General features: G+C 30.6%; 2 protein-coding genes across 9 annotated transcripts in view; both read left to right on the forward strand.

Moving 5' to 3' along the window:
* Positions 1–26,637, forward strand: part of LOC146720191 (uncharacterized) — a 141,688-nt gene that overhangs the window by 47,298 nt on the left and 67,753 nt on the right. For all 8 annotated transcript variants that reach the window (XM_085488947.1, XM_085488950.1, XM_085488944.1 and 5 more), the window contains one exon: positions 14,154–14,208. In XM_085488947.1, coding sequence (XP_085345073.1) covers positions 14,154–14,208 — 55 coding nt within the window. The remainder of the gene's footprint in view (positions 1–14,153; positions 14,209–26,637) is intronic.
* LOC114933805 (uncharacterized) lies at positions 2,132–5,372 on the forward strand. Its single transcript, XM_029306388.2, has 6 exons — positions 2,132–2,743; positions 2,827–3,008; positions 3,400–3,569; positions 4,027–4,429; positions 4,568–4,802; positions 5,260–5,372. The coding sequence occupies exons 3-6, from the start codon at positions 3,406–3,408 to the stop codon at positions 5,370–5,372; spliced, it is 915 nt and encodes a 304-aa protein (XP_029162221.1). The 5' UTR covers positions 2,132–2,743; positions 2,827–3,008; positions 3,400–3,405.

Genomic DNA, 26,637 nt, shown 5'->3' on the forward strand with positions numbered 1-26,637 from the left:
TTGCTGGCTTTTGATCTTTGTCATACCAAATACCTATAATAATTATAAATACTTCTCTCAAATATTCTGGAAGTTCTGCAATTGTGAACATAAGCGGCCAGCAATGACTTTTAGAGCTTTTGGATAAGGAAAGTCCGTCAGTATTAAGTATCAAAGTTAAATCATATGGACCTCTATCATTCCTTAAATTAACTCTTATATTCTGATCCATCAGTGATATCGGATATTATTAATATTTGTTTTGTTATAAGCAACATGTAATTTATCAGAGAGATTTCTGTTTTCGAATAAGTACTTTATTTGATCAATTATATCTAATTAAAAAAAAATTTTTTTTCCGTACTTGAACATGATAAACATGCTTCCATTACAGGATTAGTATTATTGTAAAATAAACAATTTTTACAATAATAATGTTTGATAAAATTGCAAGGTGGTACTGTCTTATCAATTATTCGAAATAAGTGAAAATTGGTTTTTGGCATGCTATTAGTCTCAGGAAGTAATACTTGCAATATTTTTAATAATTCTGTAAGAGCTGCTCTGGTAAGTTTGTGTCGAATATAAAAATTCATAATAGTTAAAACTTCGATAGATAGTAGTTTGGCTATTATCATACAATAAATTAGAAACGACTATACCTAGAGGATTATGAAGACTATTATGGTCACTAATATATTTTTCTAAAAGATTTTTATCCTGATTATTTATCTCAATATCTTCATTAATGGAATCTAGTGATTCTTCAATTTTATCGTTAAAGTTACACAAAAAATCTTCAACTTCATCTTCAATATTGCAATTTGTTGATTCTAAACTGCTTTCACAACGGCTTTCATCACTGTTAGAAGAAGAATTGGAGAATATTTCTTTTGTTTTGTTATCAACAGAACTAATTGTTCGAAGCTTTTTAAAATTTTTCCCCATCGATGTATCGTAGTAGATGGAATCTAAAGAAGAAAAAAGTTTTAATTACAATAATAACCTTTTATTAATTTATTTTATAAATTTTAATATTGTAGATAAAATTCAAAGGGATCCTAAAATACTGTTTGGCGACAGTTTGGTTATAATCAATATGTGTTTAAAAGCTTACTTCAAAACGTTTACTTATATTCTTTTATGTTATACCTAAGACGGGCGCTACATTTTTTGCACAAAAAATTGTAGAATTTGTGTATTAAACAAATATATTGATAACAAAACTGTCAATAAAAAAAGCAGTGTAAAATCTCTATAATAATATATTTTGATTAAAGCGTTATAAATAATAAAATATTTATATTTTTAGCAAAACATGTAAATATATATATATATATATATATATATATATATATATATGATACAATAACATGTTAATTTTTATTGTAAAACAATTTTTTAATTATGCGGTACTTCAAAAATAAAATATAGTTGTATTGTCATTTTCTAGCTTCTTTATCATCGTTTATTTGTTTAACCCTGTACATATTTGGTGCTTTATATTTAACGACACAAGTCGACCTAAACATCATTCTATTCTTGTTATTTTTGAATATTGAACAAAGACAAAATGATGCTTGTGTCAATTTGTGTTCTCAAATGGTAAACATCCATAAATTGTCTATTATAAAGTACTAATATGATAAGTGCAATTACCAATATATATGGATCATCTTTCCATAGTTTATACTTTCTTCTTTTTGTAACAAATAGTTTATAATTATCTTCATCAGATGACATTTTTATTTTATTGTGTTTCAGTAGTTTTCTAAAATAATAAAGCAAACTTTTTATTTATATATTATTCTTTTCTACACTTTATTTACATTTTCATTAATATTTTAAATATATAATAAAATACTAAAAATTTATTGTTTATTATTTTAGATTCATTATTTATTAAAATTGTCGTACAATAATTATATATTAATAAATAAAACCACATGTTTTTTGAAAAATATGTACAAAAACTGTATTTGCCATTGAACATTTTTTCTCGGAGTTTAATATGCCTTCAAATGTGCCTTTCAAAGGGGTTAATATCTAGCGACATACTCACGGTGGATATATTTTAGTGATTATATCGGCACCGTAGTAGCCTTAATCGAAATATTCACTTCCTTTAATCTTTATTCTTTTTATTTCCTTTTAATATTTTTATCTTAATAAAAGAATATTGTTACATCTGAGGCACGACTCTCCGTACCGAGATACATTGGGACATTGGGATATGGCTAGGCGCGAACTAACGACCTCAACCACGCTCGGATTAGAACTCAGGTTGAGTTCGCACTGAGCGCGTCACGCGTCGCGTCACAAGTTAAACCAATCAAAACATTTCTTCTTTTGATCTCATTAGATTGCATCATGTAATGTAATGATTAAAATATAAAATTATCGTTTTTCTGTAAAAGCTTCAAGTTGATTAGCTACAGTTTTCGAGAACTCGATCGAAGTTCTAGAATCGTGGACACAAGGCTTTAGTATTACCAGAAAAGCAAAATGGTGAAGTTGCCTCGTTGCTATCACGTTATATCACGTATATCGGTTATTTTTGCCTTTGTTACGAACAACTTTTTTTCACTTATAGTGTGTAATTTTAACAATAACAATAACGCGATGTTTTTAATTAAGTGTATTGAAGATAAATCTTTATGCATCGTAGATAATCAAAATGTCTTTTGTGATTATGACACCGTTAAAGAAGGTGATACAGTAACTTTTAGATTATGATACGAAGGTGTCATTATTATGATATCAGGTACAAATAATTTTCGAAATGTTATAAAATTGTGTTAAAATTTACATATACTTAAATAACCTAACCTTAAAACTATATTTCAGACAATGAATCAGTATTAAAAGAAAAGAGACATCGTATTCAAGAGTTAGAAATTAATGAGAAGAAAAGAAAGAATGCTAACAATATACTTTCAAAAAAACGGTAAATAAAAAAACCAAAAAAATTTTCTTCTACTGAAAACATTTCAGAAAGTATTAACAAAAATGTTAATGAAAAAAGAAAGGTAAATCTCTATAATATACATATATATAAATATAAATAGATATATATGTTTTGAATAATTCTTCAAATAATTGCTATAATTAATATACATTTTGTTTAAATTAAATTAAAAAAAAAAAAAAAATATATATATATATATATATACATACACATACATACATATATATATTTAATTTTATTTAAACAAACTTTATATTAATTAGCAATTATTTGAAGAATTATTCAAAGCATTATTCTTTCATACAATTCCATCATATAAAATATTTGTTAAATTTAAAAAAAGATGTATTTTCTTAATTTTGTTCAAAATACAATTAATAAATAAATTATTTATTCAACTAATAACGAATAATATTACCTTTTTATATTTATATTTGTACAAACAATTCTAGAAAAAAATGTTACAAAATCAGAATCAAAAAGAAATACTAGATTTGAAGACCAGATTGATAAATTACTCAAAGAAACTGAAAACTTTACACAACAAAAGACTCCTAAAGCTGACGATGAGTCAACTTCTCCTGAAGAAGAAAATAATTTACCATTATATATTACAAAAAAGGTATAAACAGTCTATTTTTTACAAGTTATATTATTTTATTAGTATATTATAAAATAATAAATATATATGTATATACATAGACACACACACACACACACACACACACACACACACCACAATATAAAATAAAACTTATTAAGCTGTTTACACACATAAATTAATTTTAAAAAACTAAAACATCTAAACATTTAAATGTCAAATTTAAAATGTTTCTTAAAATATTACAAGATAATAATAATAATAGTTTAATTTTTAAGTTTAAACAATAATAGTTTAATTTTTAAAATAATTATTTAATTAAGCAAACAGGTTAATATATAATGTAAAATTTATGATACATGTAATGTTTATAATTTAACTAACTACACGTTAATTATTAACTAACTCTAACAACAAGTTAATTTATTTAAAAACATTGTTTTTAATAAAAACTATAATGTGTAATTGTTTTACTTAGAATGATTTTAAACATCGCCGTATATAAAGATTTGAATATCTTTAAGGATATTCGAAATATATTACGTTCTGAAGAACTACTTGCTTCAACTTCGGCTGGTTCACTACTAACGTTTGAGGCTGCTACAAAAAATAAGTCTTGTCAAAAAGACTGCTCTTCGCAAGACGAGACTTGTACTCAGCAGAACGTTGAATTGTCTACAAATGATAATTTAATTGATAAAGAGGAAAGAAGTAACTCTAATCGCAATACACTAACTGCTCAACAAAATGACACGTCTAGCAGTGAAGATTTAACAGAAAATGAGGATGAGGAAGAAATGTATAGTGAGCGATCAAAGGATGAATTAGAATTTAAAATTGACAATTTATATCAACTCTATGGAAAAGAGTGGGATGAAAAAGTAATAATTTAAAAGTTATTTTTATTGTGATAATTAATTAATTAATTAATGTTTATTAAAATGTTTTTATCATGTTTATATATGTTATTAATGTTTTTATATGTTAATAATTTTATTATGTATCTAATATTGTTTCAGATGGTACTACTTGATAAGCGTAGTAAAATTTATTGCATAAGACGAATATTAATTATGACAATTTTTTCTGCTAGTAAAGTCACTAGTGTAGTTCGTCGTCTTATGGACGGTGTCTTTAATCCGGAACAAATTACAAATTTCACTTTTACCGGACAAGCTCCCCGGGCTCAGGGGAAGGAAAGACAGCACAAACAATATGATTGTTTTGATTCAAAAACAGTAAAAGCTATTATCGGTAATTAAAAAAATGATAATAATAATATAAACAATTAAAATAATAGTTATAATAATTAATTATAATAATATTATAATAACTAAAATGTAAACAAACGTGTTTTGGTGCAATGTCCTCAGATAGCTGTTAAAAAATAATTCAAATAAATTTTATTTATATGTGCCATCAAATCTGAGTTGCTTATCAAATTCATATAGAATGTTTTATAAAATAAATTCTATATGCATTTAAAACGGCACTCAAATTGGTGACATACAAATACATTTTCTTTTTTTGAACAGTTGTGCTATCTGGGTTTTTTATTATATATGTAATAAGATTATAATAATTATTATACTTAATAATTATTAAGTATAATAATTATTATTAGATATATTGTTTATAATAATAATAATGACAATAATATGAGAATTTCATAATTTTAATACAATTCTAAATTATTGTTTTTTTTCTACAGATTATGCTAAAAGTTTCGGGACAAGGCAAAATTGGAAAATACCAAGTAATACAGAAATAAAACGTGCATTGAGTGCAAAATTAAGATCTACGCAATTAAAACAAAGAGACTGATTGTATAACTTTAAAACTTTTTACAAATAATTATTGTTTAATATTGTGATTATTTGTTTTTATTTTTATATTTATTTTATTATTATTTTTTTTTATTAAATTAAAAAGTTATGGAGTATTGTATAAAAATTTAGAATACGAAGTTACTCTAATACTTATTTTATTTTATGTGATAAATTGTTTTAAAGATTATACATATATTATAATAATATAAATAAAGATTATAATGACAAAACTCTTATTGGAACCTTTCTACCGAGATCTACAAAAGTTTGGTTTTTTATATATCTATAACTTTTAGATTTATGGCCAGTTTCTTCACCTTCGATTTAAGTTATCTGCCAGATGAGATCTATTTCTATTTTTATTTTAATAAGAAATAAGATAGAAATAGAAATAGAACTTATACGGCCGATAATTGTAACCGGAGATGAAAAAACTGGCCATTAATGAAATAAATATAATTTTTTGACATTTATTATTAAATATACATCAATCTGTTTAGATCTAAACAGATCTATTTCGACCCAAAAAGGTCTAAATAGATCTTTTTACATCTAAATAGATCTTTGTACATCTAAATAGATCTTTACATCTATTCCAACATTTAGATCTAACCGTAATAGATCTACTTAGATATAATTCATTTTTTCCCGGGCGTTTCGTGCGCGTTTTTCGCAGTACTTCTTTATTAGACACTTTGTCTACTCAGGAGATCCTGAGCATTCGTCTGTTTAACCACATCTCCCAATCAAAGGCCTCCAAGCGGTTCATTGCCTATTTTAAGTGTCCACGCCTCAATTCTATACAAGAGAACGGTCCAAACGTAGCACTTGACCATCCTCTGGCAAAGCTTTAAGCTCAAATTATCATTGCAAAAAAAGGATCTCATTTTATTAAAAATGGCGTGAGCATATTCTATTTTACGATTAATCTCACGGTCCGGATCCAAACTCTCGGTGATCAAACAGCCCAGATACCTGAACGAAGTGACCCGCCCTACACCAAGTTGCAGAGACGCAGAGTCATGGCTCTGCCGACTGAAAATCAGCTTTGTTTTATTCACGTTGATATTTAGCCTTGCTCTGAGACCGGATTCAAAGATTCTGTTAAGGAGTAGCTGGAGATTCGCAATGTTTTTAGCCAAGATGACCGTGTCATCAGCGTATTTGAGCGTGTTGATTCGTACTCCGTTTACCTTGATTCCGAGATCCAAGTCACATATGGTCTACTTAAAGATTCTATCCGCGTAAAGATTAAACAAAAGGGGACACAAGATACATTTCTGCCTAACTTCTCCGTATGCCCATTCCGGAAGTTGTAGAGTTGCCAATTTTTATCTTTGCACTCTGTCGTCAGTACAGGTTCTTGATTATTCGAACGTCTTTATCATCGATTCCGACCTCCTGTAAAAGCTCGATGAGCCTAATATGGATGTATGTACTCGATCGAATGTTTTCTCATAGTCTATGAAACACGCAAATACATCCCGGTAAAGGTTTCGGCACTTTTGCAGAAAGACACTGAAGCCAAAGAGTGCTTCTCGCATCCTGAAGGCACTCCTGAACCCGAATTGCGTGTCATCCAGGTCCTGCTCACATCTCGATCTGATTTGAGCATGGATAACACGGAGAAAAGTTTTCAACGTATGGCTCATGAGACTTTTTAGCCAGTAATCTACATATTTTCTCGGATGTTACTTCTTCGAAATAGTTATAAAAATTGACCTCAGTCACTCCTCGGGAAGCTCTCCTGAGTTGTAGATTTGGTTGAATAGTTTTAGGATTATGTCTACGTTATCCTCGTTTATAAGTTTAATCGACTTTATTGGAATCTCATCTGGTCCGGGTGGGCCCTCCTGTTGCTGACTATTGAAATGGCATGCAGTATCTCCGACTTAAGAATTTCAGGGTCTTCAAGGTTGTCTGGGTCGATTTCTACCTCCGTCCTGTTGTCCCCAAATAGCTTGGCTATGTACTTCTGTTACACGCTTTTGATCTCGCTTTCCTCTAGTATGATCTTGTTTGCTTCGTTTGTTATTGTCATGGGCGATCGCCTTTTGTAAAGTCCGACCACCTCCTTCACTTTGTTGTGGATTTTGAATGAGTCGTGTTTTGAAATAAAATCTTCCATTTCTCTACATTTTTCGCTCATTCATCGTTGTTTTGTTGCCTTGATTTTCTTTCTTATCAAGTTTTGCATCCTCTTGTACTCTACCGACTTATTCTTAAGTAATCGACGTCTTCATCAAGGTCAAGATATCCTCCGTTAACCATGCTTTCTTTTTGGTGGTCGGAGATGGGCTCGAGTGTCTGGCACCGGCATCCAGGACCACACGTTTAAATTCGTTCCACCGACAGTCTACATCAACAATATTGTTATTGGAATCCGTATGTATTTAGTTCAACCCGCTGTTGAGATCCTCCCTAACCCTTCTCTCACGTCATCCGCGCTCAATCTCGAAACATCGATCCTCTTGACAGCAGGTTTCCTTTTATTCCTTTTTAAGGTTAGCGCCTTGTCGGCCACAAATGGATTGTAGTCCGAGCCAGTGTCTGCCCCAGGGTAGGTTGTGACTCTTTTTATGGTGTTTCTGAAGAGTTTGTTTATCAGTATGTAGTCGATCGGATTCCTTATCGGTCCGGAACCCGCTGCAGTCGAGAGGTGATTTCCATGTGTATAGGCGACGTTTTGGCAGCTTGAACCATGTATTGGTTAACACCATCTCTGTTTCCTAGCAAAATTCGAAGAATCTGTCCCCTCTCTCATTGCACTGCCCCAAATCAAACTCTCCAACCAGATCCGATCTTCTGCCCTGTCCAATTTGGCATTAAAATCCCCCATGATCAAGTTGATGCTGTGATCATATAGACTTCTAAGCAGATCCCTGACCGATTCATACATCATCTCAATCTCTTTGTCATACTTGCTCTCTCTGATGTAGGCGCGCAGATCTGCATAAGATTAATGTTGGAAGAGTGTCTATGAAGCTAAAGAAGCATGATCCTGTTTAAAACAGGCACTAAGCTCTTTACGTACTTTACGAATTTCGAGTCGACGAGGATCTCCACTCCGTTCCTGTGATGTCGGTCATTTGCCGCGCTCCCAGAGTAGTACAGGGTCCCTTCTTCCTGAGGGCATACGCCTGCTCCGGGCCATCTCAACTCATTTATCTCCATAAATTAGATCTTCAATTTCTTCATCTCCATCACTGCATTTTCCAGCTTTCCAGCCGCGAAAAGACTCCTGATGTTCCACGTGGTCACGCGTAGATTGGATTTCACTATTCTGAGCCGGGAGATTCTTCGTAACCCCTGCCCATTAAAGAGCTGTCCGGAACTGAGAGCCATTGCTTGATTTCTCGCCATAGTGATTTCCTAGGAAATGTTATCCGAAGTAGTTTTCCGTTGCCTTCTTCGGATACTCAATACAATAATTTTTTTTAATTGTATTAATTTGAAAAAATTAGTTTTTTTAATGACACGTAATTTAAAATGTGTATTTGCTAGCTTTATCAATTTGAGCTGCTGCAATTCTGTTTAATTATGTTGCATTGAATGCAAGATGTCCCGAAGTGATGCAACTCATGCTGACATCCCGCGCAAACGGAGGCTGAGTAAGATATCCGCGGAGTTTTTGCTGTTAAGAGTTTAACACTACCCTTCGACTCTTCCCCAGTCAAAGGATGTCCACTTTCCTATATAAAAAAAATAAAAAAAGGAAAAAGTCACATTGAGAGAGATGTTTGAAATGACATCTATGCGTGCGCGTGCGTGCGTGTGTGCGCGTGTGCGTGTGTGTGCGCGCATGCGTCAGCGTGTGCGTGTGCACGCGCGCATCACTTTAGGAAACCCCACATTTAATGTAATATTCTTGAACAGAATTACTGTGGCTCAAACTGATAAAGGTTAACTGACATACATTTTAAATTCTAATTCATTCTCTTGTCGTAAATTAAAGTTTTGCTAGATCTCGGGTTTTAATTGTAACATATACATAATCTTGAGCAATGCTATAAATTTTATTATGAGTTGAAATAACATCAATTATATTGATCGTCAAATTAAAACTTCCAATAAATTCTTCAAAAAGCGAGATGAGCGTGGACAGATTTTCTATATCATTCTCGAACTTCAAGTTGTTTTTATCTCCTAATTCTGATATCAATCTCCATTTCTGATATCAATCAGATATTTCCACGGATTTCCATGGATGGGTTTCTATGAATAAATTTCTTATCCAATTATTTTCACAATTTCCCATGTAAATCTGTTAATCAATTTGTAGTCCGTAATGACAGAATGCTGTGCTGTATTTTGATTAATATGATTCCGATGTTCTGATAGTAATATTTTTAAAAATCTAATTTATCTGATATATAAAATATCGCAATTTCTACAGGGAATCTTATACGCATAGGAGTACTTGGATCTAATGTTAATGTAATTTCCAAGTACTTCAAAGAGTGTTGGATATTCAAAGGAATTTTAGCTAAGGATCTGGCATGCTCCTTGGTCCTTTCCGAAGAGTTGGAAGGACCTTTTATAAACCTTTTACAAAAAGAGGGGAATTTTATACATTATTGTTCTTTAATTCATTCGACAGATTGATTTTGCATACATATATGAAAATGTGTAACTTGTTTACACTTGTATATGATATTCTTGTATTGAAATCATGTCTTTTTTTAATTTTCAGGCTTGAATTTTTCTGAGAATACTGAAACGTATGAAAATAAGCAAGACGTTCGATATTTTCATCATTCGGAGTGAGACAAAAAACACTCAAAAAACGATGTTAATAGGGACAAAAAAGTTTGTCTTAAGTAATTCAAATAATGATTTCCTACATTCTTGTAGTATATGAAATATAAACGAAAGGAGTTTTTGTTACTCAACAATGTTTGTGAATTCTAGATTTTTCTTGTAAAATATTGGATGAAAGAATTGAAAAGCTTTGTCAATTAAACTGATGATCTCTTTTTTCTTAAAAAAGGTGTCGAGAGACTCAAAATGTAACTTCCGGAAAATGTAGATTTGTGGAATCAATCAAATTATATAAAATTATTATTTAAAATTATCGTGACGTCAAGAAAATTAAATCAGTTTTTAATCCTTTCCCCTATCGTGAATTGTAATCTTGGGTGAAATAAGTTAAATTCCAAGGAGAATAGAATGTCAAAATAATGTCAATTTGACATCATATTGATCAAATTTGGATATCAATTTGATATAAATTTGATCAATATGACGTCAAATTGATATTTTGACTTATTTGTTCTCCTTAGGATGTATTTAAAACGACTCATCTATAATAACGAGAAAGAACCACCAATACGACGTCATATATATATATAATTTATAGTAGAATGGAATAGAAAGAGTTTTGATTGCTCTGATCTTCAAATTCTATATAATGATGTCGGCGATGATTGAAGAGAGCAGTGAGCATATTAGTGTCGAATAACCACTCGAAGAATAAAAAATCTGTCGATAGTGCGTGCCATTGAAAAAAAACGTGATTTAGTACAAATCAAACAACGTGGAATTCAGTACAAATCAAACAAAACAATTAAGATGTTGTCTTTCTATAGAATAATGAAAATAACTTCTCTATATAGTTCCATATTTAATGATATTGTCAACCAGATCTATTGGAACGTTCATAAAAAGTGATACTATGTCTAATAAGATTAATTTAAAATGTTTGATTATGTATGTATTTGAAAATTTCTCAACTAATTTGAAGCTATTAGTGACCTGACTATTGACTATTGATATGGAGCCATGTATAATATTGTGTATAAAAAGTAGCCAGCGAATATAACGGGCTGTTTTTGTGATACCTTATCTGGCATTGCAGTAGGATAAGTAGACTGTTAAAACAATTGGTAAAGTATGACAAATTTAAACAGAAATACAGCACAGTTCTGTCATTACAGATTGACTAATCATGAGTTCGAATAGTGAAAATCTTGAACGAGAAACCTATATATGCATAGAAAAATAATATTGGAAATAATATTTATTAAAAAAATAGCTTGAAACTTCAGAATGATATCGAAAATCTACGTTACGCTTATCTCACGTTGGTTTGTAAAAAATTTAAACTCGACGATTAATGTTGATGTCTATTCAATTCATAATAATTACAGTGCTCAAAGTTATGTATACATTGTAAAAGTCATGCAGTTATAAACCTTCGATTATTATTCAACTGACAATTTCACTCTTTATAACGTTTGATTGGATATTCTCGGACGACAAACTATCAAGTGTTCAAACGTTATGCAATGCTTTGAACACAACCGCGATCAGATATTTCTTTTTTCAACTGTTAAAACGTCGCGATCAATTGTCATCGGAATCGTTGGAATCATTAATAATCATATGCATTCTTTAGCTTGAATTTTTTGTTGATGATGTTTTTCAGTGATCAAAATATACATTATAGAATTATGAAAATCTCTCCTCCAATTTTAAAGTCGACCAGACTGGCAATAATTTATTTTAAATAATTAGTTAAATTACAACGTTTCGGCTGTCATTGCAGCCCTTTTCAAGTAATCTATAAACAATTATATACATATAAATATACTCTTAATGCGCTTAATCATACAAATAATTATAGATTTACAAAAATATATATGTTTACATACCAGATTAATACAATAAATCATATTTACAGCAAACCCCCGACAAAATTAACCATTGTTTTGATGAACAATGTATAACTGACAGAAGTAAGCACGAAATAAATAGATGTTGACTGTTAGCAGGAAACTTAGTCACTACGCGTTGAGGAAATAGAAAACCAAAGTACTGTGTCTTTCGCAATTTTTAAAACGTCAATACAAAGTCAAATAAATAAATAAATATGTAACATATGACAATATAATATATTAAATAGCTTCAAGAACGCGATCATAAATCCCACTGAAATTCTCCGTATCTTTTTGTAAATTAATGCTTTTTCTTTGGTTTTTTATATAGAACATTTCTGCTATTTCTCTTTTTCTTGTTTGTTTTTCTTGATGCAGAATCACAGGAGAATCCCAACGGAACTCATGATCGTTGCAAGTCCGATGCAAACTAACAACTGATTGTGATGTCGTGTCTTTTTTGATGTTATTTTTATGTTCCTTAATACGTGTTTCTAAATGTCGCTTTGTTTGTCTAATATATGTAGAGTCACAATTCGCGCATTCGATCTTATAAACGACATCGGTTCTTTTTTTTTTTTTTTTTTTTTTTTTTTCAAAAAGAATAGCTCAGTTGGAAGAGCAGTCGCCCGGCAAGCGAAAGGTCTCGGGTTCGATTCCCGATTCAGCGACGTTCGGATCTTTATTTTTCTCTTGCATTTACTTATTTCCGTAGGGGGGTGAAAGGGTTATTGAAATTAAATCTCAAATATGAGATTATTTCATATTTTAAATCTTGGCCGTGACCAAGTAAAATATTTGGTGCCTTGTGCACAGACACTTAATCCTAACGAAAAATTTAGTTTCGTTAGGATAACGCACTGTCATCCGCGAGTTGGCTCTTACTGCCTGTCTTATATCTTTAAATTTATATTTATATTACAGAGCCTTGTTAAAACTCTCAAAAAGCATTAATTTACAAAAAGATACGGAGAATTTCAGTGGGATTTATGATCGCGTTCTTGAAGCTATTTAATATATTATATTGTCATATGTTACATATTTATTTATTTATTTGACTTTGTATTGACGTTTTAAAAATTGCGAAAGACACAGTACTTTGGTTTTCTATTTTCTCAACGCGTAGTGACTAAGTTTCCTGCTAACAGTCAACATCTATTTATTTCGTGCTTACTTCTGTCAGTTATACATTGTTCATCAAAACAATGGTTAATTTTGTCGGGGGTTTGCTGTAAATATGATTTATTGTATTAATCTGGTATGTAAACATATATATTTTTGTAAATTTATAATTATTTGTATGATTAAGCGCATTAAGAGTATATTTATATGTATATAATTGTTTATAGATTACTTGAAAAGGGCTGCAATGACAGCCGAAACGTTGTAATTTAACTAATTATTTAAAATAAATTATTGCCAGTCTGGTCGACTTTAAAATTGGAGGAGAGATTTTCATTATTTATTACTGGCGACTCTTAAGGATTATCATTTATTATAGAATTAGTCAATAGAGTTTCTAGAAGAAAAAATATACGCTTTCTTAACGCTGGCTCTTAATAGCTCAGTTCCCATTACTTAGATAATTAATTTCAGCCTTCCTTGTAATAATAGTTTGTACTGGTAGCTTATATACATAAAAAATATATTAGTTTTATAATTTTATTTAAATTTACTTTTCTTAATTTTAGCATTTCTAAATGTATCTCTTGTTTTTTGTCACTTCATCCAATCTTTGTAATGCTTTATCTTTTGTATAAATAAAAAATTTAATGTAGTATCATTCTTTGCCTATTTTACAATCAAAATAGTAAATGGTAATAAAACATCAAATACAAAATAATGAAATACAAAAATATATTAGATAATAAACAATAAATATTAATAATAACATAAATATGATATTTTAAATCGGCCAATAGAGCCAAATCGCGAAAAATTAATTCTTCGGAATAAATATTAAATAAATAAGTATGATAATTAGTCATTTTTTGCAAGCTAGATCAGAAATCCCGCATTTTATTTAATCTTTTTTTTTTTAAATGTTTTCTTATTAACGATTTACACTTATAATGATTATAAATTAAGCAAAAATTATAAATCGGTCATTATTATTATAGAGGCGGACTGCTGACATGGACAACGAGAAACAAAATGTGATCGTGCGTATCTTTGGTGAGTAAATCTTTCTTTTTGCAAATTTTTATGTAATAATGGCTTTTATTTTAATGGATATTATTTATTAAGAATATATAATTCGGCTCCTCAAATAAATACACTATATATATATATATTTATATGTATATTGGTTGTAGAGCCTACCGCGATGTCTTTTGCAAACAAGTTTTATTATAAATATACAGAGTGTTTCCGGGTTAAATAGCCAAATTAAATTATGAATTTTAAGAACCTGAAAACAAATATTTTAAGAACCTCAAAATAAATAAATATTTTATCAGGAAGTTTGCTCGCAAACACTTCCTTGAAGAGATATTAATTTTTGACATTTTGAACTATAGGAATGAATAATATCGAAATACACTAGTCAAAAAAAAAATAGGTAATACTTTTAAACCTTAAAAATTAGGCAATTTTCAAACTGTTGAAATTCGGCGAAAAATCATCGTAGGACAAATATTAAAAAAGCGTTTTAAAGCTCGAAGTTTTAACTTTAACGCACAGTCGGTGGATTTTTAAATTTTATTAATCTTCCCTATTGCTTTAAAAACGAACATATTGTTTTGTTTCTTAAAATTACACATCTTGGACAACATAAAACTCGATAAAAAATTTCTTTCCAAAAATTCAACTGTTTCAAAAAGTACATTTTTCCTACAAGACGCTTTTTTGAAAGTTTCCTATGATTTTTTTGACCAATTTACACGATTTTGAAGCAAACTCTATATTGTTATAATTTCGATAGACTCCACTATTTTAAAGTCGACCAGACTGGCAATAATTTATTTTAAATAATTAGTTTAATTTACAACGTTTCGGCTGTCATTGCAGCCCTTTTCAAGTAATCTATAAACAATTATATACATATAAATATACTCTTAATGCGCTTAATCATACAAATAATTATAGATTTACAAAAATATATATGTTTACATACCAGATTAATACAATAAATCATATTTACAGCAAACCCCCGACAAAATTAACCATTGTTTTGATGAACAATGTATAACTGACAGAAGTAAGCCCGAAATAAATAGATGTTGACTGTTAGCAGGAAACTTAGTCACTACGCGTTGAGGAAATAGAAAACCAAAGTACTGTGTCTTTCGCAATTTTTAAACCGTCAATACAAAGTCAAATAAATAGATAAATAAATAAATAAATAAATAAATATGTAACATATGACAATATAATATATTAAATAGCTTCAAGAACGCGATCATAAATCCCACTGAAATTCTCCGTATCTTTTTGTAAATTAATGCTTTTTCTTTGGTTTTTTATATAGAACATTTCTGCTATTTCTCTTTTTCTCGTTTGTTTTTCTTGATGCAGAATCACAGGAGAATCCCAACGGAACTCATGATCGTTACAAGTCCGATGCAAACTAACAACCGAGTGTGATGTCGTGTCTTTTTTAATGTTATTTTTATGTTCCTTAATACGTGTTTCTAAATGTCGCTTTGTTTGTCTAATATATGTAGAGTCGCAATTCGCGCATTCGATTTTATAGACGACATCGGTTCTTTTTAAGTTATCAATACTATCTTTTCCTCTTTTTATCAAAGTGTCTAATTTTTTTGGAACGGATATGTTGATGACATTTTTTCAATTATTCCGAAATGTAAAGTGGAGGATATGCTTACGATTTTTAATAGTTTTCACACGCGACTAAAGTTTACGTTTGAATTGGAGAACAATTGTTCCTTAAGTTTTTTAGACACAAGCGTTATGCGAGTTAATGGCAAATTGACGACTGACTGGTTTCGTAAGCCTACGTTTTCAGGCCGTTATATAAATTTTCTTTCGAACCATCCGATGCGTTATAAAATTAGTGTGATCACAAGCCTCGTGGATAGGGCTATTTTACTCGCTGACTCTATGTTTCACGAGAAAAACATCATCTTACGAAATCAAACGAATTCTTCGTAACAATTGTTACCCGTTAACAGTCATAAACAAAATTGTTAACAGGAGACTTAGGGCGATTAAATTTGGCGGTAATTTTGGTGCGTCTAATCGAGATAAATTTGATACACGAAATGTTATAGTGTTGCCGTATATTAGAGATTTGAGCGAAAATATTACTCGTTGCATAAACAAAAATGGAATCGGTGTAGTATATACCGTTCCAAAAAAATTAGACACTTTGATAAAAAGAGGAAAAAATAGTATTGATAACTTAAAAAGAACCGATGTCGTCTATAAGATCGAATGCGCGAATTGCGACTCTACATATATTGGACAAACAAAGCGACATTTAGAAACACGTATTAAGGAACATAAAAATAACATTAAAAAAGACACGACATCACACTCGGTTGTTAGTTTGCATCGGACTTGTAACGATCATGAGTTCCGTTGGGATTCTCCTGTGATTCTGCATCAAGAAAAACAAACGAGAAAAAGAGAAATAGCAGAAATGTTCTATATAAAAAACCAAAGAAAAAGCATTAATTTACAAAAAGATACGGAGAATTTCAGTGGGATTTATGATCGCGTTCTTGAAGCTATTTAATATATTATATTGTCATATGTTACATATTTATTTATTTATTTATTTATTTATCTATTTATTTGACTTTGTATTGACGGTTTAAAAATTGCGAAAGACACAGTACTTTGGTTTTCTATTTCCTCAACGCGTAGTGACTAAGTTTCCTGCTAACAGTCAACATCTATTTATTTCGGGCTTACTTCTGTCAGTTATACATTGTTCATCAAAACAATGGTTAATTTTGTCGGGGGTTTGCTGTAAATATGATTTATTGTATTAATCTGGTATGTAAACATATATATTTTTGTAAATCTATAATTATTTGTATGATTAAGCGCATTAAGAGTATATTTATATGTATATAATTGTTTATAGATTACTTGAAAAGGGCTGCAATGACAGCCGAAACGTTGTAAATTAAACTAATTATTTAAAATAAATTATTGCCAGTCTGGTCGACTTTAAAATTGGAGGAGAGTTTTTCATTATTTATTACTGGCGACTCTAAAGGATTATCATTTAGACTCCACTATATTAAGAAAAGCATGATGTAGGGTCTCCGTATCGCTCTGCAAATTGAATCTGTTGTATTGTTTTTTTATGAAGATCATTTCGGACATCACGCGCTTTCCGTGCATCCGCTCCTCATCCAAAATCTCCACCCTGTCCCAAGCGAACTCATGGTTTAATAGCCTGTGGTCAGTGATCACCAAATGTATTGACAAATAAAAATTGAGCTTGCTAAAATTATGTCGTTTTAATTTCTCAGATGCTGAAGATGATCCGAACGTAGGATCGAAACGTTCTAATAAACGATAAAGTTCTATTAATGAATAATAGAAATTTATATCATTATTCGTTTGCGTATCAATTACCACGCCTGGCTTTTAATTGGCCCTGTTTTCCGCATACCTAGTTTTCATTACATCCCAGGTAGAACAGAAAATTATATCAAAATGACATCATTTGATACCTAAATTATAATTAAATAATGACAAGCGACATTATTTTGACTTTCTGTTCTACCTGGGATATTCTTATAGGTTATCTCAACAGCTTTCCAAAATCCTATAATAAAGTATTTTTTTATGGAGTACTGTTTGAGTTATAAAGGTTTGACCAATTTTTTTGACATAAAATGTAAAATATCTTGTAAAATATTCAATTCTTGATAATCATGCCTTTATACTTTTTTGCACGGAATGAGACCAATCAATTGGTGTAAAAAAACACATAATTGCTTATAAAGAAAAGTATGCAGCCGCATATTGAATATTACATTTTTTTAAAAACAATTATCAGTTTTTTTTTGTATCAATTGATTGATCTTATTATACTGTGCAGAAAAGTATTAAGGCATGATTATCGAGAATTGAATATTTTACAAGAAATTTTACATCTTATGTCAAAAAATTGTTAGTTTTAAACCTATATATCTCAAAGAATACTCCATGAAAAAATACTTTATTATAGGGTTTTGGAAAGATGTTGAGATAACTTATAAGAATATGTAATGAAAAATAAGTAGTTCTATTTAAGAAATTGAAGTTAACCTTTACGTGACCTGCAAATAACTTTTCAAGATCAAATGAATGGCACCATCATATGTTCTCCTCAAAACCATACAATTTTTGTCTAAAACGTTTTTCTCTAAAATGTTTAGTTTTTGAAAAAAGGATGTACGGGTGATCTGGGACACCCGGTATACACCCACTAAACAAAATTATGTTTAAGGAATGTTACAGTAACATTGTAACAGTGTGATGTTTGCCGATATATTTCAGAAACATCTATAACCACATGAATGTCCTATCTCTTTTATGTTACATATGGGATGTTCTATTTGCGACGTTTCTAAAACGTTTAAAGAACCTAAATGTAACGTTCGAGAAATATTTCAATGCATACATTGCAGAAACATTTAAGTAATATCTTTGCGACTAGACATTTTTTATCTCAATTATGTTCTATATGAAACATCTCAATTGTAACATTTTTTGGATGTATATGAAACATCACTGAAACATTTTTATTGATGTAGCATGAATCATATAGCACAACTCAACAAATATCTTACAGAGATTAAACACTCCCAAACTAATATTATGCAATATTTCTGCAATGATACTGATACGTTTCTGCAACATAAATATAATATTTATAAAATATTGCAAAATATTTCTTTATTTGTTTATTTTTGATTTTTTTTATTCATTCGAACATTTATTTGTTCGATTTTTGAATAATTATATTAGTTTAACTGTCTCTGTTGCGGGATTGTATAAAAGAATTAAACTGATAAAAATAATTGTAATAGTAGCCTTTTGCATGCTTTATATAATTCTCTGAATGAAATTTAAATGCGAGATAGATTAATCATCGTGCGTCGCATAGCGTAGAAAATATGAGAACTATTAATATTCTCTATTAGAATTAAAGAAATTAGAAATTCTATTCAACAATGAAACAAAAATATTTAAATAAAAAAACTAAAAAACATAATGCATTTTAATGTAGAATCAGATCTATATCAGGTCTTTATTTGAAAGTAACTACATTCTGGCATTTAGTTTATCTCAATACTGATCCACCATATTGGATCCGCAATCTTGAATTTTGCGATCCCGATAGTAAAACATTATTGATCTCAAAAACTATTTGATAAGTGTTTAACCAGAACTTGGTTTGATTGAAAATTCATCCATATCATCGACTTATATATTTTTAATAAATTAGATGTCATACCGCGCCGTGTTCGCGTCACTAGCTCGATCAAACGGTTCATCGATGCCGTCGATTGTTTCGTCACTATGGAGTTAATATAGAATTAAAAATATACAAAAGAAATAAAATGCATCGATTCTTCAAAAAATAAAAAATATATACACTTTCAGAATAAAATGACGAATAAATAGTATTTTTTTTTGAAAATTTTAAAAAGTGTATTTCTTGTTGAAAAAAAATTATTAAACACTTTAATTAATTAGAACAATTAAAACTAATAATTTTTTGGAATTTAAACTAATTTGATAATAAAGATTGTCTTCTTAGCTCTTTAAAATGCTTTTTTGAAAATATCTCTACGACAAATATAATCACAGATATTAATTTTTAAATTAATAGTAGATATCTTGTATCGCCAGTGATGAATAAAATTAAAAATAACTGTGAGACGACCCAACTGGCTTAAATTAATTCTTATTATTATTAGTTTGATGCCATATACAAGAAAAGACAACGTTTCGACCTTAGGTTTAGGTCCTTATCAAGTCTTACAAATTCTTTAGTGCAATATATACTTAATTTTTTTAAAAACGAGGTTCGTCTTTACCATCCATACTGAACGTTTACGTGACACAATATTTATATTGAAATATGTAAAATAAAAAAATTAAGTATATATTGCACTAAAGAATTTGTAAGACTTGATAAGGACCTAAACCTAAGGTCGAAACGTTGTCTTTTCTTGTATATGGCATCAAACTAATAATAATAAGAATTAATTTAAGCCAGTTGGGTCGTCTCACAGTTATTTTTAATTTAATTTTTAAAGTTGACAACTTCTTCATTTTTCACAAAAATTGTATTATTTATAACTTCTGCAAAAAAATATTTCGGACAAATGCGAAAATACGTATCTCCTTATTTTATGTATATTTTATGTAAAAAAAAGTTTTGTTTGTTTTAAAAAATACGAAGTCAAAAAAGGTCGATTTTTGTCCGATTTGACATGGTCCGATATTATATATATATATATATATATATATATATATATACATACACACACATATATATATACACTATAAAAAGTCGATTTATTTTTTTGCGATTTGTTTGAAACTTGATATGCTATAGTTTTAGTTTAGAGATCGCTGAATCCGAATTTAATATTAGAATTTCAAAATGGCGTTCCAATATGGCAGAAAAATGGTTGGATAATTACAAAAATGAGTATATCAAAAATTATTGAAGCCGCTAATTCAAAATATATCTGAATTTTGTTATTCTAAATAATTAAACTTTGCTAAAAACAGCACTTAAAAATAATAATTTATTTAAAATTCATCAAAAATATGATATTAATATATATCAATATTTTAAATCAGCCATTTTGAATTTTGAAATTTTGATGTTATATTCTGATTCAGCGACCTTAAAATCTTTGATGAAAAAGTATTACGGAAATCGAAGAAACTTTTTTTTCATACACTGGTGATACAAAACTTCTATTTTGCCACACTGCGAAGGGGTTAACCTAACGTAGCCTAAATTTAATCTATAATAGTCTGAGCTTTTATTTAAAGGCTACCTGTCATGTTGTCAACCTTTAGCCTTCCATCGTTTGCCCAAATAATCTACACTCACAAATACGGGCACCATTTCGCATAAGTCCCCCTCTCTCCATTCTTTCTTCCCTCCCTTCTTCCCTTTAACCCTCCTACTCTCTCCCCCTCTTTTTCTGCCCCCCCCCTCTCTCCTCCCTCCCTCCCTCCCTCCCTCCCTCCCTCCCTCCCTTCCTCCCTCTCTCTCTTCCTCTCTCTCTTCCTTATTCTTTTTCCACTTCTTTCATCCACCATTCCTTTTCATTTTCCTCTTCTAGTATCCATTGTACTACTTCTTGCCAGCTCTTTCTAACCTCCATTCAATTCCTGCATCTTTTCAGTACATGCTCCCTTAATTCTACTTCTTTATCGCATAATCTGCAGGCTTCTTTCTTTTAGTATTTGCTTCGCTCTCTCAATATATAACTTTTTAACATTTTATTTTCCAATTTATATTTACCCTCATACATTTGCTTTTTCTCTATCTTTCCTTAAGATATTTTGGTATATTTTCTCTTTTAATTTTTCTATATCATCTATTGTATTTTGAATTTCTTCTTGTTTTTATCTTTCTTTCTTTCGCTCTTTCTTATCCAATTTTACCAACTTTCCAAATCATCCGCTCCCATTTTCTCTCCACCTCTTTAATCTTCCATCCTCTTTCCTCAAAGACAATCCTCTTCTTTCTCTCCAGTTTGATCCCATCTTCCCTTCTTTTGGTCTCTCTCTTATTTCCATCCAGCAACATCTCGCAAACTCGCTTCTTCTTCTTTTCTCTAATCTTTTTTTAAAATGCTTTCTTTCCGACTCTTACTTTCAGCTTTTTTCTCTGTAGTTCCTTCCTTATCATATATCACGATGTCCTCCTGTCTACAACCATTTTTGATATCTTTCTTCAATCTTTCAATTCTTTTTCTTTCTCTCCATCCCCAAATCTCTTTCTAGTACAATACTGTCCATACTAATTTAACAAACAGCAGCCATAACCTTCTCCCTCAGTCATTCCCAAATTTTTATTTCCCAAATTTACCCCATGATTGCTGCCGTTTTTTTTATCCTTTCCTTGACATACTCCTTCTGTCCTCCGTTCCTTTGCATCCTATAGCCTAAGTATGAAAATTCCTTCACCTCCTCTATCTTTTTCCTTTTCATCTCCACTTCCTTTTTTTTACTCTATTCTTACTTTTAAAGTATAAGACAGGCGATAAGAGCCGATTGCGGAAGACAGTGCGTTATACCAACAAAACTAAATTTTTTCGTTAGAATTAAATATCTGTGCACAAAGCACCAAATTTTACTTGGTCACTGCCAAGATTTTAAAATATGAAATAATCTCATATTTGAGATTTAATTTCAATAATCCTTTAACCCCCCTACGGAAATTGGTTCCAATCGAACCAATCGGGTAGTCGTCCGGTAAGCGAAAGGTCTCGGGTTCGATTCCCGATTCAGCCACTTTTGGATCTATATTTTTCTCTTGCATTTATTTATTTTTGTAGGGGGGTTAAAGGATTATTGAAATTAAATCTTAAATATGAGATTTATTCATATATTAAAATCTTGGCAGTGACCAAATAAAATTTGGTGCCTTGTGCACAGATATTTAATTCTAACGAAAAAATTTATTATAGTTTCGTTGGTATAACGCACTGTCTTCCGCGATCGGCTCTTATCGCCTGTCTTATACTTTAAATTTATATTTATATGACAGAGCCTTGTTAAACTCTTAATCTATTCTTACTCTTTCTAAATATCATTATCTTTGTCTCTAGCATTCAGTTTTAGCTTCTTCTCATTCAGATACTCTTTTAATCTTATAATTATACTTTTCATCTTCTTTTTCTCATCCGTCAATAACATCATATCGCGTCCGCATACGCTAATGTGTATATTTTATTCTTGTCTACTTTTATACCTCCCTATTTTATCTTCTCCATTTTCTCTGTTATCAGGATATTAAAAAGTAATAGGCGGACATTTTTGCCTCACTATTAAGTTGCCACTGTCCAAAACTTTCTTCTAGTTCTCACCCTTCTCGTTTCCCTCATTATTTCTCCTGTTCTTCTTATTAGTTTCTTCCTTATTCCTTTGTCTTCCATTACTTCTATCAACTTTCCTCTGTCCACTGAATCGAATGCTGCTTTTAAATATATAAACAGCCATGATTTTCCCTTTTTTCTTTTTCAACTATCTATTAACAAAGTAATTCAACACATATGTTATCTATCGTATTCATTGCTCTTCTAAATCCCATTTGATTTGGCAGTATCAATCCTTTTCCTTCTATTTCTTTTCTTAATTTCCTCACTAGAACCGTCGCGTTTTATATAGACATTAATACCGCCTCTGTAATACTCTACCTCTTTCCTCTCCCTTTAACTATTAGCACTATAACTCCTTCTTTCCACTTCTCCGGCCATCTCTTCTCTCCCCATATTCTATTACAAAATTTCATATCCATTCGCTTCCTCCCTCTATAACTCATTTGGTATCTCTCTACTTTTGATGCTTTTTTCATATTACTTATGATTTTATATTTCTTCTTTCTAGCTTCTTTTATCTCCTCTTTGCTTATCTCTTTCTCTTCTCTCTCTCCTTCCTCTTTCTCTTCACTCTCCTTCTCTTCTCTAACTACTCTATCTTCTACCTCTCTCAATAATCCCAAAAATATCCTTTTTACTCCCTGAATATTCTCATTTATCCCTTTCTTTTGTCTTCTTTCTCTTCACTATCTCCAATACTTTCGTTCTAACTTTTATTGTTTCCTCTCCTATTTATCGCTTTTTCCTTTTTTCTTTCATACAGCTTTCTATATTCCAATCACCTTTTTCTACGAGATTCTTCTATCTCGTATGTTTTTTCCCCATCTCTCCCTCTTTTTCTTCATTCTCTCATTACCATCCTCACTTCTACCTTTTTGTCTCTGCATTCTTTATCTCATCAACCCTTCTTTTTTTTAATCTCTCTCCCTAACTCATCCTCTATTTTTCTCGGAGCTTTTTTTAATTTCTCTTCCATCATCTTTCATTCTTACTCTATCTCCACTTCCCTCTTCTCTATCCTTCCCATTTTTTGGAATATTTTACGACTTTCTTTATTCCATATCCGTTTTCCAAGTCTGACTATCCCTTTTACTCCTTTCCACCGGTTCACCTCTTATCTTTCACTGGGTAATAATCCGAATCTACAATATCTTCTGTCCTTAATCTCTTCACCCTTTCTCTATAATTCTCATTCCTTATTATATTATCCGTGTTATCTTTTCCACCCATAAACGTCCATTCTCCCTTTACATCCTCTTCCATATCTCTATTAAAAATACTTCTTGTTTCTCCTAAGTAATTAATTAGTCTCTTCTCCTTTATGTTGATTTTATCCTTTGATCTTCTCTTCTTTTCTCCTCATCTCCTACCTCTTCAATTTCCATTCTTTCTCTTTCCTTTCTCGTTCTCGCGTTAAAATTCTTACCTATTATTGTTTTAACCTCTTTTTTCCTGTCCCCTGTCTATTGTTCAGTTCGTCTATTGCCTGTTCCATTATTTCCCCTACATATACCCCCACTATCCTCCATTTGTCACTTCCTCGACTTACTCTTCCTATTATGAATCCTTCTGTGCCTCTATTCCTTTTTCTGCTATTTCTTTTCTGATTCGCATTACCATTCCTCCTATTGCTCTTCCTTTTTTATTCATTCTATTAGCCCATTATATTCTCCATATATATCCTTTCCATATAACTTTTTTTTAACCTTCATTTACTCCTTTTCTTCCACCCATGTTTTTGACAATATCACTATTTCCCAATCCTCCAATTCCTTTCAGAAATTCCTATTCTCATTTCTAAACCCTGCTACGCTCCAGAATGCTCTTTCTCCCTCTTTTGTCTCCTCTTTCTTCTCCTGTCCTCTTTAATCCTTTACTTCCATTTTTTGTCTTTTTCTCTTTCTCTTAGTTTGATTTTTTTATATTTTCTGTGTCTTTTTAGTATCTCTTCTTTTTCATCTTATTTCCATCAACTCTTTCCTTATTTTTCCATATTCTGTCCATATTCTCTTTTCTCCCGTTCCACTATTGTTGCTATTTTTCCCATTTTTATTTTATTTTTTTCTTTTCACGTTAAATCCATTCTAATTCTTTACCTCTTAACTTCTTGTTTTTATTATTTATTTCTGCTCTTCACTCTCTAGTTTAATCAGCACCATCTCTTTTCCTTTCTCCCTATCCTCTCCTATTTTCTTAATCTCCATTTTATTTGTTTTCACCTCCATATGATATGGACTATATCCCCTAATCACGTTTTAACTTCCTCCCTTCTTCTTCCCTCCTTTACTTTCAACTCTCTTATCACTATATTCCTTCTCCTTTTCTCCCTTTCTCTCAATTCCCATTTTCTCTCCATCCTTTTCTGCATTTCTTTCTCATCACTTTCTTCTTTTCCTCCTCACGTTTCCTTTAACTTCTCTACTCTCACCTGTAATCTCTCTACTCTTCACTATTTTTTCCATGTTCTCTCTTAATATCTACCTCTTCTCTTTTCATTCCCTCACATGCTCCCTGTCGTCTCTTCTCAGTTCCTTTATCTCTTCCTTTTTTGTTTCATTGCTCTTTTATTTCTTTGCTTAATTTTCCAATTATTTTTCAAATTCTTCTCTTATTTTCTTTCTCATTTCATTGATCATTCTTCCTAATTCAATATCTATTCCACTCTTCTCTTTCTTTCCCTCCGACGACTTAATTGTTATCTTGCTTATTTCAAATATATTCTCTTCTCCCTTCCCACTTCTTTTCAATATCTTTCTTTTCCTTTTCCACAATTCTTCTATATTCTTTAGATTTTCATTTTTGTCTTTTTTTCTTTTTTTCTCCGATCGCAACTGCAATATTTCTTTCCATTTTACTACACCCCACTTATTCTTGCTTTTACTTATTTTAATTATATTAGAGTGCACGTCTTTATTGCGCGGATGAATCAGACAATACAATAGCTTGTAAGAACAGGTTAGGTAAATATCTAGAACGACATAATAATGGCGCACAATGTGTAATAAAAAATAATCCCATCTACAGGCGCCACACACAAATAAAAGAAGAGAGAGCGGACAATATAAACAGAACGCAATACTTAATACTCTCGTTACGTTAATTTAGTAATTTAGACTTTTATGACGCCAAAACAAAAAAAACCATTGTACGTGAAGTAAGCCACAACAAACAAAAAAATATCAATAGTATATATAAAAAATCTGAAACAAATTTAAATCAAATTAAGCTTTGAACGATTTACTTCAAACTTTTCTTGTGTACGTGACTTTATTAATATATTCGCCAATTGTTTATTACTCGAAATTTTATCACTATGCTTCATTGTTTCATGATATTACGTATGTAATGAAACTTAATATCAATATGTTTCGTGCGTTGATGAAACACAGGATTTTTTATTAATTTCTCAGCTGCCATATTATCACAATACAGCACGGTTGATTTATGTTGTCATAGTTTTAGTTCTTCTAAGATCCCTGGCGTCCATACGACTTTGTGGCCTCAAATGCAGCGATATATTCAGCGTCTGTTGTTGATGTTACGATAATTCCTTGTTTACGCG

The sequence above is a fragment of the Nylanderia fulva genome, unplaced genomic scaffold, assembly GCF_048542155.1.
Source record: "Nylanderia fulva isolate GAGA-0341 unplaced genomic scaffold, ASM4854215v1 Scaffold75, whole genome shotgun sequence".
NCBI classification, from domain to species: Eukaryota; Metazoa; Arthropoda; class Insecta; order Hymenoptera; family Formicidae; genus Nylanderia; species Nylanderia fulva.

What these genes read in the sequence shown, in the direction of transcription:
- LOC114933805 (XM_029306388.2), top strand. Translation starts at nt 3,406, where the DNA reads ATGTTACAAAATCAGAATCAAAAAGAAATACTAGATTTGAAGACCAGA. An exon ending in GAAAAGAGTGGGATGAAAAA is followed by an intron (nt 4,430 to 4,567) that starts GTAATAATTTAA and finishes ATATTGTTTCAG; the next exon opens with ATGGTACTACTTGATAAGCG. An exon ending in AACAGTAAAAGCTATTATCG is followed by an intron (nt 4,803 to 5,259) that starts GTAATTAAAAAA and finishes TTTTTTCTACAG; the next exon opens with ATTATGCTAAAAGTTTCGGG.